The sequence below is a fragment of the Schistocerca piceifrons genome, chromosome 1 (assembly GCF_021461385.2).
Source record: "Schistocerca piceifrons isolate TAMUIC-IGC-003096 chromosome 1, iqSchPice1.1, whole genome shotgun sequence".
Taxonomy (NCBI): Eukaryota; Metazoa; Arthropoda; class Insecta; order Orthoptera; family Acrididae; genus Schistocerca; species Schistocerca piceifrons.
Genome location: NC_060138.1, coordinates 840,613,773 through 840,632,644, shown reverse-complemented (window position 1 = coordinate 840,632,644; position 18,872 = coordinate 840,613,773). Strand labels below are relative to the sequence as shown.

The following is an 18,872-nucleotide window of genomic DNA, read 5'->3' as shown; positions in this document are numbered from 1 at the left end:
GCTATAAGAACTACGTCATAAGGCAGTATTAACTATTAACTTCAGTTACTGATACTCTTCTGTATTTTCTGGTTGAACACAGTACAACTGTATGTGTTATATAACTATCATTTTTCCTGGTGTTTCGTCCACGTATGCATTTGACACATACATTGAACACACCTCCTCGCCTCCTTCTCTGTGTCCACAGCTTCTTCCCTTTGCCTGTCCACTTTGTCCTCCCACCTCTACATGTTTATACCCTCCACTCCACTCTGTCTCTTCATCTCCTCCATACCGTCTCTCTGCCAATTTCTTCGACACTCTGTCTCTTAACTGTCTTCCTCCCTCTGACCATATCCTCATCCACACCCTCTATCTCCATTTCCTCTTCTTCCTTTTCCATCTGCCCTCTACCGTTCTACAACTTACATATGCCTCATGCACCTCCCCCTCCTCTCCCCTCTGTCCGTTTCGTCCTCTCCCCTCTCTGTTCGTTTCCTCCTATCCCCTCTCTGCCCATTTCCGCCTGTCCCCTCACTCTGTCTATCCCCTCCTCTGTTCATCTCGACTTGTTACAGCCATGTTCATCGGCCCTTGTAGGTCCCTGCAACACAGTTCAGTAAAACAGGCCAATAGTACTTACATAACATGCAAGTAATGCAGGATGGATTAGACATCAGGAGCTTTTGTGGGACGGCTTACTACACTTATGCAGTAATTTGTTTTTGGATACAATATAATCCAGTTTATTGTACACAAGATCAGCTTGTTGAAAAATTTCACACTTCGAATCCTTTAGGAATTCATATGTGCCACTGTTACATTGTATAGTTATTTCTAGAACACTACATCTTGTCCATGATAAGTTTGTGATTCATACCATGGCTGTTGGGAACGGCAGGAGGCATGCCTTGCATGTGCATTAGAACTGTTGATGGGAGAGGATTGGTGAGGAGAAGGCTGAGTACAGTAATACTTTGCATCAAATACTAGTTTAAAGTTGGAAGCACTAAGAGCAAATGAATATCTTTCAGCTTGTGCTGAATTTCTCTGCTTCTGGCACCACCAGTAAAATTGTCAACTTGTAGGGGACCAGCTGTACTTCCACAATGGGTTTTGGTTATTATTGACATGTTGCATGAATCATTTGTGTGGTGTACCTTAATGGCATGAACCGAGTCAATTTAAATATTATTAATTATTTCATTTGTGCTTAAACGTTGTCACATGCTGACCAGTTACACCAGTTCACATAAAATGTCGCAAGCTGACAAGTTACACAAGTTCACTTAAGACACCAACACATTTAATTTGGAAATAGAAGCAAATATGCAATGAGGCAAATATGCAACACTTTTGTACTAAAAAATTCTAAATAACAGAACATGTAACATGCCAGCCTCAGTTGCAAATAGAAGCCAAGCTTTACCTAGGTTTCAGCCAAAATAATTTGGCCTTCTTCAGAAGTGAGTGACAGCTCTTGCGGCCAACCGACCTCTTCTGCACAGTGGGGCCTGCTGTTCTCTTCAGCCCAAGTAATGTAGTTTACTACTACCTACTATGATGCTACAGTTTTATACATGACATGGCCAAACTTTGGCGTGCAGTATTTTTGTGTCATTTGCTTCTGAAGAAGGCCAAATTATTTTGGCTGAAACCTGGGTAAAGCTCGGTTTCCATTTGCAAGGCTGACGTGTTACATGTTCAATTATCACAGTTGCTGACAGGGCTACACAATGTTAAAATTCTTGTTTTACGAATACTTATTTTGAGCACTATCAGAGACAATAAAAAATTTTGTTTTTTGAATTCATGTATTTATTTGTTGGTTGTAACTCTTAGCTTAACTTTGCTTACTGCATGTATTTCTGATTGTTCCTCAGCATAACACAACTTTCTATTAATTGAGTATATGTTCTTAACTTGATATTTCATTTACATTGTATCTTGTATTGTAATTACGTAAGTTACATCTAAACTAGGTACAATTTGACACATTCCTTATCCTTGCAATTCGGTCACTACCTGGATCTACAGAACATGAAATAAATGAGAAAAAAAAGGACCATGTGCAATCTTTTATAGCTGTGTATGACTGTGTGTGAAAGGCCATATTCTATAAAAAGGAAAATAGATACCATCACAAGGAGTAAATTTTGACGTAGAGCACAAAAAGCGGAAAACAAAGGTAGCATTTATAAGGACATGAGAGTGGCCCATCATCCACAAGAAACTACAGAAGTGTTCGGAAAGCCCAAATAATATATTCGGTATCCATTACTGTGTAGGACTTTAAAAACTGTGATATAAACTGCTTGAGTTTTTGGGATTATTTGTGTGGCTTATTATGTAAGTTTGTTTGATATTAGTATTCTTAAATATGCTTGAGTGTCAACATTAAAGGAGAAAGATTCGTTACAACAAATATCTCCATACTACGCAATAATGTGGAATTATAATTAGGCAAACTACATGCACATATAGTAGTGTAGAGGCCTAGGGTCCCATGAGAGTCACAGTATCATTAATTACATTGATGAAGAGGGTGAGAAAGATCTTAAAATTAGGCACATTATCAGCCATGGTATTGTATGAAATAAATAGCAGGAACTTTTATATCGAACTAGTGTTGGGGCAGCAGTAACTACGTAATTTTCAGTAATTTTTTGATTGATAACATTACGTCTCGATGACTGTTATGTTGTTACCAGTAACACTTTAGCGGTTTTGGCGAGCTGAGTGAGTAAAATTTTTGATTACATTTGTCTTTTTAAAGTGTGAACAGCAGTGAGTCAACTAGATATTTCTATAGCCTTGAGAATGTCTCTAGCACCAATAGACAAAATGTAGGGGAAAAAAATTGCCTTGTATCATGAACAAAACCTCAAAGTGTCAGCATCAGCAATGGAAGTCTGCACGTCAGACAACAACATTGTTTTTCAAACGCAAATTAAAGTGCTTTCCCCTTAATGACTCCTGTGCCATACAGGAATTCTAAGTGAGAAGTTAATTACAAACGTATAAATTCCCAGCGTAACTTTTGGAACACTGTACTTTCTCCCAGCTTTGCTGGCAGCACTACTTGGCAAATCTGACATACTATTCCTTGTATCTGCCAAATATTGTCAGCATGAGCCAGGAAATCTCCTGTGTGGGTGCTTGTTCTGACATCGATGTGCAGATTTTCATTTGCAAATTATCTGTGCTTTCTGCAGGTAACTTTTCCATACACATCAAAAAGTCACCAAGACATGATCCACATCATAATGTATATCATGAAAACAGTCTGAGACATGCAGCTGACCAACCTTCTAAGAGCCCATCAGTATGTGCTGTTCGTGGCATTCTAATTTCTGACATTTTAATTGAATGTGTTTTATATCAAGACAGAACTTCCTGTCAGTTACTGTATGGCTTTATCAGATTCAATTTAGTATCCATGTTCAGGGTGGAATATACAATCTGAGGCAGTCCTGTTCTGGGAAGCCGATCTAAAACAATTGCTTTAATGTCACATTTAGTTAAAAACATAGTTTCATGCTCTGTACCTTGTTCATTTGTGTAAAAAGCCAGAATAACTGTACACAGAAACTCTGTTAATTGTGGCAAATTACGTCTATGGCAGTTGGATGTTCTTTGGATCATATTCACAGCAACTTGCCATGATGTGAAACATGCCAGTACCTTCTCAAGTAAAGTATATTTTCTCTGCTAAAACATAACTACATGCTATTTAATTTTAATGTACAACAAAATATTATTAATTTGACCCAACCACATGACAGCCTATTTTCTCAGAAATTCCTCTGTGAAGCAGAAAATGTTAGAAAGTGTTGTCACATAGAAATGATTTCAGTTTGTGTAAAACCTTCATTGTTTACCAGCTTCTTTTTGTCGTAAGGTTAAGCTCTAAATAGGGGGGACTATTTTTGTTGTTAGTATTGTGTATATGAATGCTGCTGCTGTTGTCAAATAATGACAAGATTCTTCGTAACAAGCTTCGTAAGAGACTAAATATATTATGAGGCTGTTGTTAAAAGCCCATTTTTTAAACAGCCCTCCCCAGTGAGACCAGCGCCACCTCTATGGAACACACAGCTATATGTAACTTGAAAACCAAGTTTCAGGTCATTGAGCATCTCTTCTGACATTTATCAGTTTTCCCTCTGCATGTTGTTATGAAATACTAGTGTGTCCTGATCTCTTTCAGGAGTACTTTAATTACCATCCCTCCACATACATCTCAGTCTGTTGTTAGATTTGTTTCTCTGTTGTCTTTGTCCCATTAATTGACTTATTAGCTTGGATTTGTGTACTGTCCCTGATTGTGTTTCTGTTGTATGCAGCTGTTCCAAATTTCTAAAAGGCTCTTAACTGTTGTCCAGTCTTTTGCTAATAATTTCTAATAAGGGCTCCTCACAATTAGGATCATTGAGGTGTTTGACTTCACTTAGTTTACATCCAACAAAATCTCTGTATCCCTTCCATATGTTGCTATTATACAATTTTGACCTCAATAATTACATTTAAAATTTGTTTTGTGCTACTTCAATCCAGTATTTAGGTTTGAATTTGCTTTAACACCAATAAAAGGCTTGAAATCATCTACCCTCAGCATACCCCATTGTACTGTGATTCCTCATAAATGCTTGACTACGAATTTAATCTTCTTGTGGTCCTACCATGTCCTGGATAACATGCCTTGAAGTGCCTTGAGAAATAACAAAAAATGTGTATCAATATAATGAAAAGGATAGTTGCTATTCACCATATAGCAGAGATGCTGTCGCAGCCGGCCTGTGTGGCCGAGCGGTTCTAGGCACTTCAGTCTGGAACCGCACAACTGCTACGGTCGCAGGTTCGAATCCTGCCTAGGGCACGGATGTGTTTGATGTCCTTAGGTTAGTTAGGTTTAAGTGGTTGTAAGTTCTAGGGAACTGATGACCTTAAATGTTAAGTCCCATAGTGCTCAGAGCCATTTTTTTGCTGAGTCGCAGATAGGCACAACAAAAAGACTGTCACAAAATAAGCTTTCAGCCAACAAGGCCTTTGTCAAAAATGGAATACACACACACACACACACACACACACACACACACACACACACTTTCTCTCTCTCTCTCTCCCTCTCTCTCTCTCTCTCTCTCTCTCTCTCTCTCTCTCTCCCGCCCATACACATGACCACAGTCTCTGGCTACTGAGGCCATACTGCGAGCAGCAGTGCACATCGCATGATGGGAGAGGCAACTGTTTGAGGGAACTAAGGAGGAGGCCAGGGAGGAGAGGGATAGCAGGGTAGGGGAGGAGGATGGTAAAGTGCTACTTGTGGGAGTGCATAAAGACGAGGTGGAGAGGGGGTAGGGTAGTTATGTGCTTTCAGGAGGTTAAATGATGGGCAAGGGTGGGGGGGGGGGGAGGTAGTGGAAAAGGAGAGAAATAAAAAGACTGAGTGTGTTGGTGGAATAGAGGGCTGTGTGTTGCTGGAATAGCAACAGGGAAGGAGGTAGATAGGTAAGGACAATGACTAACGAAGGTTGAGGCCAGGAGAGTTTGGGGAACGTGAGGATACATTGCAGGGAGAGTTCCCAAGTGTGCAATTCAGAAAAGCTGGTAGTGGTCTAAAGGATGTCATGTTTGGCAGTGGGCTCAGCAACAATATGGTCCAGCTGTATCTTCGCCACACTTTGTAAATGGGCATTCATGTGGATAGACAGCTTGTTGGTTGTCATGCCCACGTCGAATGCAGCACATTGGTTGCAGCTTAGCTTGTAGTTCAAATGACTGGTTTCACAGTTAGCCCTGCCTTTGATGGAATAGGTGATGCCTATGACTGGATTAGGAGTAGGTGGGAGGATGTACGGCATGCTCGAGTTTCATCTGCCTCCTGCACTCAGTCTGCCCGTGGCGTCTGTTTTAAGTAGTTGACGTTTTGTCTGTGCGTCGGAAAATGTTGAGTGTACAGAAAGAACAGCGTGTTAACATCAAATTTTGTTTCAAACTAGGAAAATCTGCAAGTGAAACGTTTGTAATGTTACAACAAGTGTAGGGCGATGATTGTTTATCGCGAACACAAGTGTTTGAGTGGTTTAAACGATTTAAAGATGGCCGCGAAGACACCAGTGATGACACTCGTACTGGCAGACCATTGTCAGCAAAAACTGATGCAAACATTGAAAAAATCGGTAAACTTGTTCGACAAGATCGCCGTTTAACAATCAGAGCAGTGTCTGAGTTAACAGGAGTTGACAAGGAAAGTGTTGGGCAGATTCTTCATGAAAGTTTCAACATGAACAAAGTGGCGAAGAGTTCTCGGGCTTCCAGCCGGGTGGCGGTGTCTTCAAACAGCTGGAAGCCCGAGAACTCTTCGCCAGCTGTATACGCCGGGAAAGCATACACTCACATGAACAAAGTGTGTTCAAAAATGGTTCCAAAGTGTCTCACAATTGAACAGAAGGAACGCCGAAGAATGATTTGTTCTGACATCCTGGAAAACATTGAAAGTGATCCCACCTTCTTACAAAATGTTATTACTTGTGATGAATCGTGGTTTTTTACTTACGATCCCGAAACTAAACGCCAGTCGATGCATTGGAAAACTCCTGGTTCTCCACGACAAAAAAAAGCACGAATGTCAAAATCTAAATTCAAGGCAATGATAATTTTTTTTTTGACATCAAAGGGATTGTGCACATTGATTGGGTACCAGAGGGACAAACAGTGAATCAGCATTACTACATTAGCGTCCTGGCTACCCTACGTGAGCGAGTACGGAGAAAACGGAACGATTTGTGGAGAAAAAAGTCATGGATCCTTCACCAAGACAATGCCCCAGCTCACAGTGCATTGTCAGTGAAGACGTTTTTGGCAAAACACAACATTCCCATCTTAGATCATCCACCCTACTCACCTGATTTGGCCGCCTGTGACTTTTTTCTTTTCCCTAAAGTCAAGTCAGCTTTGAAAGGAACTAGATTTGAGACTGTTGAAGCAGTAAAAGAAAAAGCGACGGAAGTAATGTATGGACTTACCGAAAATGATCTGCAGCATTGCTATGAACAGTGGAAAATTCGTATGGAGCGGTGTAGAGACCGAGGAGGAGAGTACATTGAAGGAGATAACATGAAATTGTAAATAATTGTAAATAAATGTTTTTTCCAGCATCAGTCCGGTTTTTTTCTAGCCGCACCTCGAGGGACGGGAAGGATAGTAGTTCGGACATTCATCATTTCAAAGCATGATGAGAGATAATTGAAACACTGGTGGAAAATGTGATTCAGTTGCTCTAGTCCTGGGTGGTACTGAATCATGAGGGAAATGCTCCTTTGTGGCCGGATTGTGGGAGTTTGGGAGTTGTTGGGTGATGGAAGAGATCAGGCAAGCGAGATCTGTTTTTGTACAAGGTTGGGAGGATAATTGCATACTGTGAAGGCTTCAGTGAGTCCCCTGGTATATTTCAAGAGGGACCAGTCGTCACTACAGATGCAATGGTCATGAGTGGCTAGGTTGTATGGAAGGCACTCCTTGGTATGAAACAGGTGGCAGCTGTCGAAGTAGAGGTATTGCTGGTGTTTGGTAGGTTTTCTGTGGACAGAAATATTGATGTAGCCATCTTTGAGGTGGAGGTCAATGTCGAGGAAGGTGGCTTGTTTGGTTGAGTAGGACCTGGTGAAGGCAATGGGGCAGAAAGTGTTAAGAGATTCTGATGGGGCAGAAAGTGTTAAGAGATTCTGGGGGAATGTTGACAGGGTGTCCTCACACTCGATCCAGACCATAAGGACGTCATCACTGAATCGGAACCAGGTGAGGTGTTTGGGATTCTGGTGATTAGAGAGGATTCCTCTAGATGGCCCAAGAATTGGTTGGCATAGAATGGTGCCATGTGGGTGTGTATAGCTGTACTCCCAATTTGTTTGTAGGTAATGCCTTCAAAGGAAATGTAATTGTGAGTGAGAATATAGTTGGTCATGGTGACTAGGAAGGAGGTTGTCAGCTTGGAATCTGTTTGGCATGGTGGAAGGTAGTGTTCGACATTGTTAAGGGAATGGGCTTTAGCAATGTTAATATAAAGGGAAGTGCCATCAATAGTGACAAACAGGGCACCATGTGGTAAAGGAACAGGAACTGTGGAGAGTCGATGGAGGAAATAGTTATCTTTTATATAGGAGGGTAGGTTGTGGATAATATGCTGAATGTTTTGGTGTGTGAAATCAGAGGTTCTCTCAATAGGGGCACAGTAAGCGGCCACAATGGTGTGTCCTGGGTGATTGTGTTTATGGAACTTAGGAAGCACGTAGAAGATAGGAGGGCAGAGTGTGGTAGTGAGGGGAGATATGGACTCCGGGGAGAGATTCTGGGATGGGCCTGAAGATTTAAGGGTCTCACTGTAGCCTTCACAGTCAGTAATTACCCTTCCAGCCCTGTACAAAACAGATCTCCCTTGCCTTACCTTTCCAGTCACCCATCACCTCCCAAACTTTCACCATGCGGCCACAGAGGAGCATTCCCCTCGTGACTCAGTACCACCCAGGACTGGAGAACTGAATCACATTCTCCATCAGGGTTTCAACTATCTCTCATCATGTCGTGAAATGAGGAATGTCCTACCTATTATCCTTCCCACCCCTCCCACAATGGTATTCCACCACTCACCGAATCTACACTATATTCTTGTCAATCCTACACAAGCCCTGCTCCCAAACCCTTGCCTCACAGCTCATTTCCCTAGATGCAAGACATGTCCCATACATCCTCCCACCACCACCCACTCCAATCTGGTCACAAGCATCACCTATCCCATCAAAGGCAGGGCTACCTGTGAAACCAGACATGTGAACTACCAGCTAAGCTGCAGCCACTGCGCTGCATTCTTCATGGGCATGACAACCAACAACCTGTCTGTTTGTATGAATGGCCACAGACAAACTGTGGCCAAGAACCAACTGGACCTCCTGTTACCCACCTGGCCTCAACCTTCGTTAGTCAGTGTCCTCACCCATCTAGACCCTTCACTGTTCCCATTCCAATACTACACAGACCTCTGTTCCAACACATCCTGTCTTTTTATTTCTCACATTTTCCCATACCTCCACTACACCCTACCCCTCCCCTCACCCTCCAATTAACCTCCCAACTGCATCTACCTCACCTGCCCTCTCTCCACCTCGTCCCTGTACACTCCCACAAGCAGCACTTTACTGTCCCTCACCTCTACCGTGCTATCCATCCCCATCCCAGCCTCCTCCTTACCACCACCATCCAGTTCTCTCTCCTATGATGTGCTGCTGCTCACATTCTAGCCTCAGTAGCCAGAGACTCTGGTTGTGTGCACGCGCGTGTGCGCATCTGTGTGTGTGTGTGTGTGTGTGTGGGGGGGGGGGGGGGTGGTTATTCACCTGTGAACGTAATTTACTTTCTCTGTGCTCATTACAGTAGTCCAGTGTAACAAATGTCAGTTTCATTAATTAAGAATGATATTGTTTCAATATGTTTGTCAATTTTTGCATGTTTGTTTTAGTCCATAGTAACCTGGTTTCTGTTTGAAGCTGTTTAATTATCATGTCTGGGGTTGTATTAAAAGAAGTTTTCCTTGTCATGTAATATCTCCTACTGTACGTCTTATTTCTTCTGCTTGTTTGAGTTTGAACCCTAGGTAGATTCTAATTTCCATTCTACCATTGACCTGTGTCATAAGATTATTGATATTAATTCCACCTGTTGCAATCTGGTATCCATTTTGTTCAACCTTGAATGTAATTGGGTAAAATTGTTATTCATCTGATCTGTTATTTGATGGCAATGCCATTACCTCTGTGAAAATTTTACATTGATCTGTTATGCAAATGTATGTAACAACACTTTGGCTGTTGATGATCTCCTGTGAGAGCCATGGTTGTTGAATTCACGTCTTAACTATTTGGTACATCGACAAAAAGTTATTGCTATACTATTGAATGAATTTGGTATGGTCTTGACTTTAAAAGAACTTCAGAGAACTGAGGTGGTATGCACTGATTGCTAGTTTACACTGAATTCATTCTATGCAATATATCAGTATGCAAACAAATAAACATAGCTCGTTTCTGACGCACTGGATATTTATAGCTGAAAAGGTACATGCTTATGTACACCCTTAAACAACATGTCGCGCTGCTCGTAGGTGTCAATTTGGAGGGCTGGAATGTTTGCCCACTTCTGCTACTGTGTGGCAGTAATGCTGCATGCTGAAGTGGACAACTGATGTATGTGTATCCAATGACTCTTCATAGCTCTAAATTGGCATGCTGGAAATGTACGGAGGTATCGCTTGACTCGTATTCAGCAATACAGAGATGTAAACCAACTACAACATATGGTATTGTGTACGAATGAACTCATTCCCAGTTATTTCTATGTGAGGCAACACATTGATTCTTGTTGTTGTTGTTGTGGTCTTCAGCCCTGAGACTGGTTTGATGCAGCTCTCCATGCTACTCTATCCTGCGCAAGCTTCATCATCTCCCCGTACCTACTGCAACCTACATCCTTCTGAATCTGCTTGGTGTATTCATCTCTTGGTCTCCCTCTACGATTTTTACCCTCCACGCTGCCCTCCAATACTAAATTGGTGATCCCTTGATGCCTCAAAACATGTCCTACCAACGGATCCCTTCTTCTAGTCAAGTTGTGCCACAAACTTCTCTTCTCCCTAATCCTATTCAACACCTCCTCATTAGTTATGTGATCTACCCATCTAATCTTCAGCATTCTTCTGTAGCACCACATTTCGAAAGCTTCTATTCTCTTCTTGTCTAAACTATTTATCGTCCATGTTTCACTTCCATACATGGCTACACCCCATACAAATACTTTCAGAAACGACTTCCTGACACTTAAATCTATACTTGAAGTTAACAAATTTCTCTTCTTCAGAAACGCTTTTCTTCCTATTGCCAGTCTACATTTTATATTCTCTCTACTTCGACCATCATCAGTTATTTTGCTCCCCAAATAACAAAACTCCTTTACTACTTTAAGTGTCTCATTTCCTAATCTAATTCCCTCAACATCACCTGACTTAATTCGACTACATTCCATTATCCTCGTTTTGCTTTTGTTGATGTTCATCTTATATCCTCCCTTCAAGACACTATCTATTCCGTTCAACTGCTCTTCCAAGTCCTTTGCTGTCTCTGACAGAATTACAATGTCATCGGTGAACCTCAAAGTTTTTATTTCTTCTCCATGGGTTTTAATACCTACTCTGAATTTTTCTTTTATTTCCTTCACTGCTTGCTCAATATATAGATTGAATATCATTGGGGAGAGGCTACAAACCTGTTTCACTCCCTTCCCAACCACTGCTTCCCTTTCATGCTCCTTGACTCTTATAACTGCCATTTGGTTTCTATACAAATTGTAAATAGCCTTTCGCTCCCTATATTTTACCCCTACCACCTTCAGAATTTGAAAGAGAGTATTCCAGTCAACATTGTCAAAAGCTTTCTCTAAGTCTACAAATGCCTCTAGCTTCTAAGATAAGCCGTAGGGTCAGTATTGCCTCACGTGTTCCAATATTTCTACGGAATCCAAACTGATCTTCCCCAAGGTCGGCTTCTACTAGTTTTTCCATTCGCCTGTAAAGAATTCGTGTTAGTATTTTGCAGCCGTGACTTATTAAACTGATAGTTCGGTAATTTTCACATTTGTCAACACCTGCTTTCTTTGGGATTGGAATTATTATATTCTTCTTGAAGTCTGAGGGTATTTCGCCTGTCTCGTACATCTTGCTCACCAGATGGTAGAGTTTTGTCAGGACTGGCTCTCCCAAGGCCGTCAGTAGTTCTAATGGAATGTTGTCTACTCCCGGGGCCTTGTTTCGACTCAGGTCTTTCAGTGCTCTGTCAAACTCTTCACGCAATATCGCATCTCCCATTTCATCTTCATCTACATGCTCTTCCATTTCCATAATATTGTCCTCAAGTACATTGCCCTTGTATAGACCCTCTATATACTCCTTCCACCTTTCTGCTTTCCCCTCTTTGCTTAGAACTGGGTTTCCATCTGAGCTCTTGATGTTCATACAAGTGGTTCTCTTATCTCCAAAGGTCTCTTTAATTTTCCTGTAGGCAGTATCTATCTTACCCCTAGTGAGATAAGCCTCTACATCCTTACATTTGTCCTCTAGCCATGCCTGCTTAGCCATTTTGCACTTCCTGTCGATCTCATTTTTGAGACGTTTGTATTCCTTTTTGCCTGCTTTGTTTACTGCATTTTTATATTTTCTCCTTTCATCAATTAAATTAAATATTTCTTCTGTTATCCAAGGATTTCTATTAGCCCTCTTCTTTTTACCTACTTGATCCTCTGCTGCCTTCACTACTTCATCCCTCAGAGCTACGCATTCATCTTCTACTGTATTTCTTTCCCCCATTCCTGTCAATTGTTCCCTTATGCTCTCCCTGAAACTGTACAACCTCTGGTTTAGTCAGTTTATCCAGGTCCCATCTCCTTAAATTCCCACCTTTTTGCAGTTTCTTAAGTTTTAATCTACAGTTCATAACCAATAGATTGTGGTCAGAGTCCACATCTGCCCCTGGAAATGTCCTACGATTTAAAACCTGGTTCCTAAATCTCTGTCTTACCATTATATAATCTATCTGATACCTTTTAGTATCTCCAGGATTCTTCCATGTATACAACCTTCTTTTATGATTCTTGAACCAAGTGTTAGCTATGATTAAGTTATGCTCTGTGCAAAATTCTACCAGATGGCTTCCTCTTTCATTTCTTAGCCCCAATCCATATTCACCTACCATGTTTCCTTCTCTCCCTTTTCCTACTGTCGAATTCCAGTCACCCATGACTATTAAATTTTCGTCTCCCTTCACTACCTGAATAATTTCTTTTATCTCGTCATAAATTTCTTCAATTTCTTCGTCCTCTGCAGAGCTAGTTGGCATATAAACTTTTACTACTGTAGTAGGCATGGGCTTCGTGTCTATCTTGGCCACTATGATACGTTCACTATGCAGTTTGTAGTAGCTTACCCGCATTCCTATTTTTTTAGTCATTATTAAACCTACTCCTGCATTACCCCTATTTGACTTTGTATTTATAACTCTGTAATCACCTGACCAAAAGTCTTGTTCCTCCTGCCACCGAACTTCACTAATTCCCACCATATCTAACTTTAACCTATCCATTTCCTTTTTTAAATTTTCTAACCTACATGCCCCATTAAGGGATCTGACATTCCACGTTCCAATCCGTAGAACGCCAGTTTTCTTTCTCCTGATAACGACGTCCTCTTGAGTAGTCCCCGCCCGGAGATCCGAATGGGGGATTATTTTACCTCTGGAATATTTTACCCAAGAGGACGCCATCATCATTAACCACACAGTAAAGCTGCATGCCCTTGGGAAAAATTACGGCTGTAGTTTCCCTTTGCTTTCAACCGTTCGCAGTACTAGCACAGCAAGGCCGTTTTGGTTAGTGTTACAAGGCCAGATCAGTCAGTCATCCAGACTGTTGCCCCTGCAACTACTGAAAAGGCTGCTGCCCCTCTTCCAGAACCACGCGTTTGTCTGGCCTCTCAACAGATCTCCCCCCCCCCCCCCCCCCCCCCCCCCCCCCCCCACCCGTTGTGGTTGCACCTACGGTACGGCTATCTGTATCGCTGAGGCACGCAAACCTCCCCACCAATGGCAAGGCCCATGGTTCATGGGGGGTGATTCTTGTTACTACCATTAAATTGTTCTTGAATGATGAAAAATATAGTTTTCACTGGTAAATAGTGATATTCCTTTAGCACAAACTGTATCACCCTATCAGTGTCCATTTTTAACATTGCAATTGTAATTGAACTTTGCAGATTAGTAGCATGTTTTTTACCCAGTGCCCCCCCTCCCCACATACGTGTCAACGGACATTGTTTGCATGCATGGTTATTTCGCCGTCTTACTTCTGTGAAACGTCATATATGTGTGTCACATTTCATCTTCTTTAATGTTCTTAGGTTCACAAATCCACAGTCGCCAAATGCGAGGATTCCTCCTCTTTGAGTGATATTACTCGTTTTGGAAGGAACCCGCTTACCACCATACTTACACTGTGAAGTGGCTGCTATTATATACTAACAGGCACTGGTAGGCTCACAAACTGGATTTATTATTCCAATTACAATTCAGTTTAACTTCTGATCAACAGTAACTTCATACAACCAACTAATAACAAAAATGGACTGCCCTTATGGTTCTCAGTCAAATTTGGTTCTGTGTTATACAATGATGAGGCAGAACATTATGACCACCAATGTAGTAGACGGTCTGTCCACCTTTGGCATGAATAACAGCGACGACGTGTTGTGGCATGGAAGCAATGAGGCCTTGGTAGGTTGCTGGAGAGAACTGGCACCACATTTGCACACACACACGTCGTCTAATTCCTGTAAATTCGGGGGATGGAGGCAATGAGCTCTGATCCTGCAACCAGTCACATCACAGATGTGTTGAACCGGTTTCTGATCTACTGAACTCGCCACTGTGTTCCTCGAACCACTCCATCACACTCTTGTCCTTGTGACATGGTGCATTATCTTGGTGAAAAATGTCACTGCCATCTGGAAACATGATCGTCACGAAGTGATGCATGTAGTCTGAACCAGTGTGTGACACTCCTTGGCCATCATAGTGCCTTGCACGAGCTCCATTGGACCCATTGGTACCCATGTGAATTTTCTTGCCAGCTTGTCTCTGTCCTGCAGTACAAGTGTCAAGGATCTGCTCCCATGGAAGATGGATTTGCACCCTGCCCTCCCTTCGGCATGATGAAGAAGGTATCGGGATTCGTGAGACCAATCAATGCTCTGCCACTGCACCAGTTTCCAGCACCAGTGGTCACATCCCATTTCAGTCGTACCTAACAATGCTGTGGTGTTAACATTGGCACATGCACAGGCAGTTAGCTGTGGTGACCCATCTTTAGACTGTCCTGTTCTACCAGTCTGCCCAGCCTACGACATCAGACATCTGTAACTGGAGGGGTGGGGGGGGGGGGGGGGTGGAAGTTGGCCACTCAACCCCACAATGCCTGGATAAGGTTTTACTTTGGTTTCACCATGTCTTGAAGACAACAACCACTGCACTCCTTGGACACCTGCCACTGAAATACTCGTGCCAAGCCTCCGGGCCACCACAATCTGCCTTTGGTCAAACTCAGATAGATTGGGCACCTTCCCCATTCTACGCACCCCACAATGTCTGGACAAGGTTTTACTTTGGTTTCACCATGTCTTGAGGACAACCACCACTGCACTCCTTGGACACCTGACAAGTTGTGCAGATTCTGAAATACTCGTGCCAAGCCTCCGGGCCACCACAATCTGCCTTTGGTCAAACTCAGATAGATTGCGCACCTTCCACATTCTACGCATGCTCACTGATAACTACATGCTCCAAGTGTGTGTCTGATTGGCAGTCATTCCTCACCAAGTGACAATGCTATGACATGGATGGGTTTATATCAATAATAGGTCAGTGGTCATGATGTTGTGGCTGATTAGTGTACATAGATCTCCCTAGTTACCAAGTCCCATGATCACGGAACTTGGCCATGAAAGGAAAACTACAGCATGCCGTACTGCTCTGCAGACTCTAAAAACAAAGATGATGTAACTTACCAAACGAAAGTGTTGGTATGTTGATAGAGACACTAACAAACACACACACAAAATTCAAGCTTTTGCAACCAACGGTTGCTTCATCAGGAAAGAGGGAAGGAGAGGGAAAGACGAAAGGATGTGGGTTTTAAGGGAGAGGGTAAGGATGTGGGTTTTAAGGGAGAGGGTAAGGAGTCATTCCAATCCCGGGAGCGGAAAGACTTACCTTAGGGGGAAAAAAGGGACAGGTATACACTCTAGCGCGCGCGCGCCCACACACACACACACACACTCACTCTCACTCTCTCTCTCTCTCTCTCTCTCTCTCTCTCTCTCTCTCTCTCTCTCTCTTTCTTCTTGAAGAAGCAACCGTTGGTTGCGAAAGCTAGAATTTTGTGTGTGTGTGTGTGTGTGTGTGTGTGTGTGTGTGTGTGTGTGTGTGTGTGTGTGTGTGTGTGTTCATGTTCGTTAGTGTCTCTATCAACATACCAACGATTTCGTTTGGTAAGTTACATCATCTTTGTTTTTAGATATTAGATGCATGCGGAAGTGCCACAGTACGACGTGGCATGGACTCTACTAATGTCGCAAGGAGTGCTAAAGGGAATTGGCACCATGAATGCTGCAGGGGGCTGTCCATAAATCTGTAAGCGTACAAGGGGCTGGAGTTCTTTTCTGAACAGCATGTTGCAAGGCATCCCAGATGTGCTCAATAATGTTCCTGTCTGTGGAGTCTGGTGGGCAGCGGAAGTGTTAAAACTCAGAGTGTTCTTGGAGCTACTCTGTAGCAATTCTGAACATATGGGGTGTCACATTGTCCTGCTGGAATTGCCCAGGTCCATCAGAATGCACAATGGACATGATGGATGCTGGTGATCAGACAGGATGCTTACATATGTGTCACCTGTCAGTCATATCTAGGCATATCATGGGCTCCATATCACCCAACTGCACATGCCCCACACCATTGCATAGCCTCCTCCGACTTGAACAGTCCCCTGCTGACATGCAGGGTCCATGGATTCGTGAGGTTGTCTCTTACCCATATACGCCCATCTGCTCAATATAATTTGAAATGAGACACATCTGACCAGACAAAAAGTTTCCAGTCATCAACAGTCCAGTGTCTGTGTTGACGGGTCCAAGCACGGCATAAAGCTTTGTGTCGTGCTGTCATCAAGGGTACACCAGTGGGCCTTCAGCTCTGAAAGCCCATATTGTTGATGGTTCGTTGAATGGTTCACACGTTGGCATTTATTGATAGCCTTTTGAAATCCGCAACTATTTGCGGAAGGGTTCCATTTCTGCCATGTTGAATGATTCTCTTCAGTCGTCATTGGTCCTTTCTTGCAGGATCTTTTTCCAGTCACAGTGATGTCGGAAAAAGAACCTGGTGACCTTCATGTCTCCAGCCACCAACTGTAACTGCAAATCTACATCAAATGATGTACAGCACACAGTAATACACAATTATTTTACGTAGCATTGTTATTTATAGGCCTGTATTTTCTTATCTATATTACACTAATGATTTGACTCAGTTGTTTGCAGCATGAAAGTGTAGTTTTGTTGCACCCTTTATTTGTGAAGTACAGTATAGGAACAATACCAGTTATCAATGAATGACCTATTTCGTTTCAAGCGCTGCCACAAACGAGTGAAACAGGACCGTGGGAAGATTATGAACCTCCTCCGAAATTTGCCAAATGATGAACTACAAAATGTTTTATCAGATACAATACGTGATGAAGTAATGGATATAGTAGAGGCACCTTCAGGAAGTACGGATGGAGATTCGGAGGAGGAATTTACAATAGAAAAAGAAGAAGAAACTGTAGAAAAAGAAGGTAAAACTATTTACTTTTATTTAATATTATGATGGAATGTGAAATGATGACACCTCTGAAAGTGGTGATGAGACCTTTCAAGATCTCCTTCATATCTTAGATGTCAAATTTTTGAGGGTATGAACTACATAGTAAAATATGGTTAGTTGTTTTTCATGACATTGAAGTGTAAGCTAGAAAATTACCACCACCAAAAAAACACACAGTATTGATGATTGGTGGCTGTAAGATGAAATGAGTGGTAGTAAAAAGAGAGGTATATGCAGTGCAACCTTAATTAATTATCATCTCACTGCTCTATATAACTTGGGATAGAACATGCTAGATTTAACGTAATAAAATTAAGAGCAAAGTTGTTACTTTGAAAGAAACCTTTTACATCTTCAGTTATTTCAAATAGCTGCTGCTCATCTACTGTTAGCTTAGTGTTTATATGACTGTAGATTTGTATTAAAAGTAACTTACCTGTTTACAGTTAACATTGCTGCTATTTATGCCGCTAACTGGTTCCTTCTAGTCTTGAATTTGGATGATGATATTTTGTAGAATGAATGGCCAAAAAGAAATGTAATTTCTGGCATTCTAAGTTTTTGTCTTTTATAATAGGAGCTTATTGAAGTTGATGTAGAAATGTTTCTTTCTTCTGTTGTGGCTGTGTAAATCCATCGCTCTAGGGGGGTGGGGGGGGGGGGGGGCAAGATATACTGTTAAGGAGAAAATGTATTAGGAAGTGAGTATAAGAAGTCCAAGGTTTCTGCAAAATGTGAAGTTACTTCACTTAGAATTATTGCTGCTTGCATGTGCCGAATAAATATTTTATGTATTAAGTGGCATTGTCCCAAGAGAACTGCAAAACACAACAGAGTGTGAAACTGCTTGAAAGAAATACTGTTGTCATAATGTAAGCATAGTGAGATATTGTTGTAAGTGAAAGTAATGCTGAACTGGTTTAGCTGTGTGTGGACCTCATTTTACATTGTCATCAAGATTGGCTCTAAGGAATGTGACACATTCTTTCATTTAGAATGTGGTTAATGATATCTATTTATGTTACCAGATTGTAATTTTTATTTGTTTTATATTGAATATAGTTAGTCTTTGGTGAGGTTAAGACTTAATTTGTAAAATTAAGAGACAGCACTGGCTAGCCATTATTTACCTCCAGGTAGCAAAATTTGAAGCAAGTGGATATGGAAAGTAGATATAGAAAGTAGATAGTCACAGACAGTACATTGGTAAGCACTGTGCCAGCGTCAGTCAGAGCTGATAAGGGGAGGTGGTGAGAAGTAAAGATGGACTAAGGTGGAGAGGAGTGAGATGTCGGAAAGATGGTAAGTTAAGGTCTAGATGGGAAAAATAAGAGGAGATGGAAAAAAATCAGAAAGGTGTGAATATAAGAAAGAAATAGG

At 41.9% G+C, this 18,872-nt stretch overlaps 1 protein-coding gene across 1 annotated transcript in view; it reads left to right on the top strand.

Annotated features, from left to right (window-relative positions):
- LOC124798882 overlaps window positions 1-18,872 on the top strand; it is a 41,076-nt gene that overhangs the window by 6,111 nt on the left and 16,093 nt on the right. Inside the window, exon 2 of the mRNA XM_047262417.1 lies at window positions 17,259-17,463. Coding sequence (XP_047118373.1) covers window positions 17,259-17,463 — 205 coding nt within the window. The remainder of the gene's footprint in view (window positions 1-17,258; window positions 17,464-18,872) is intronic.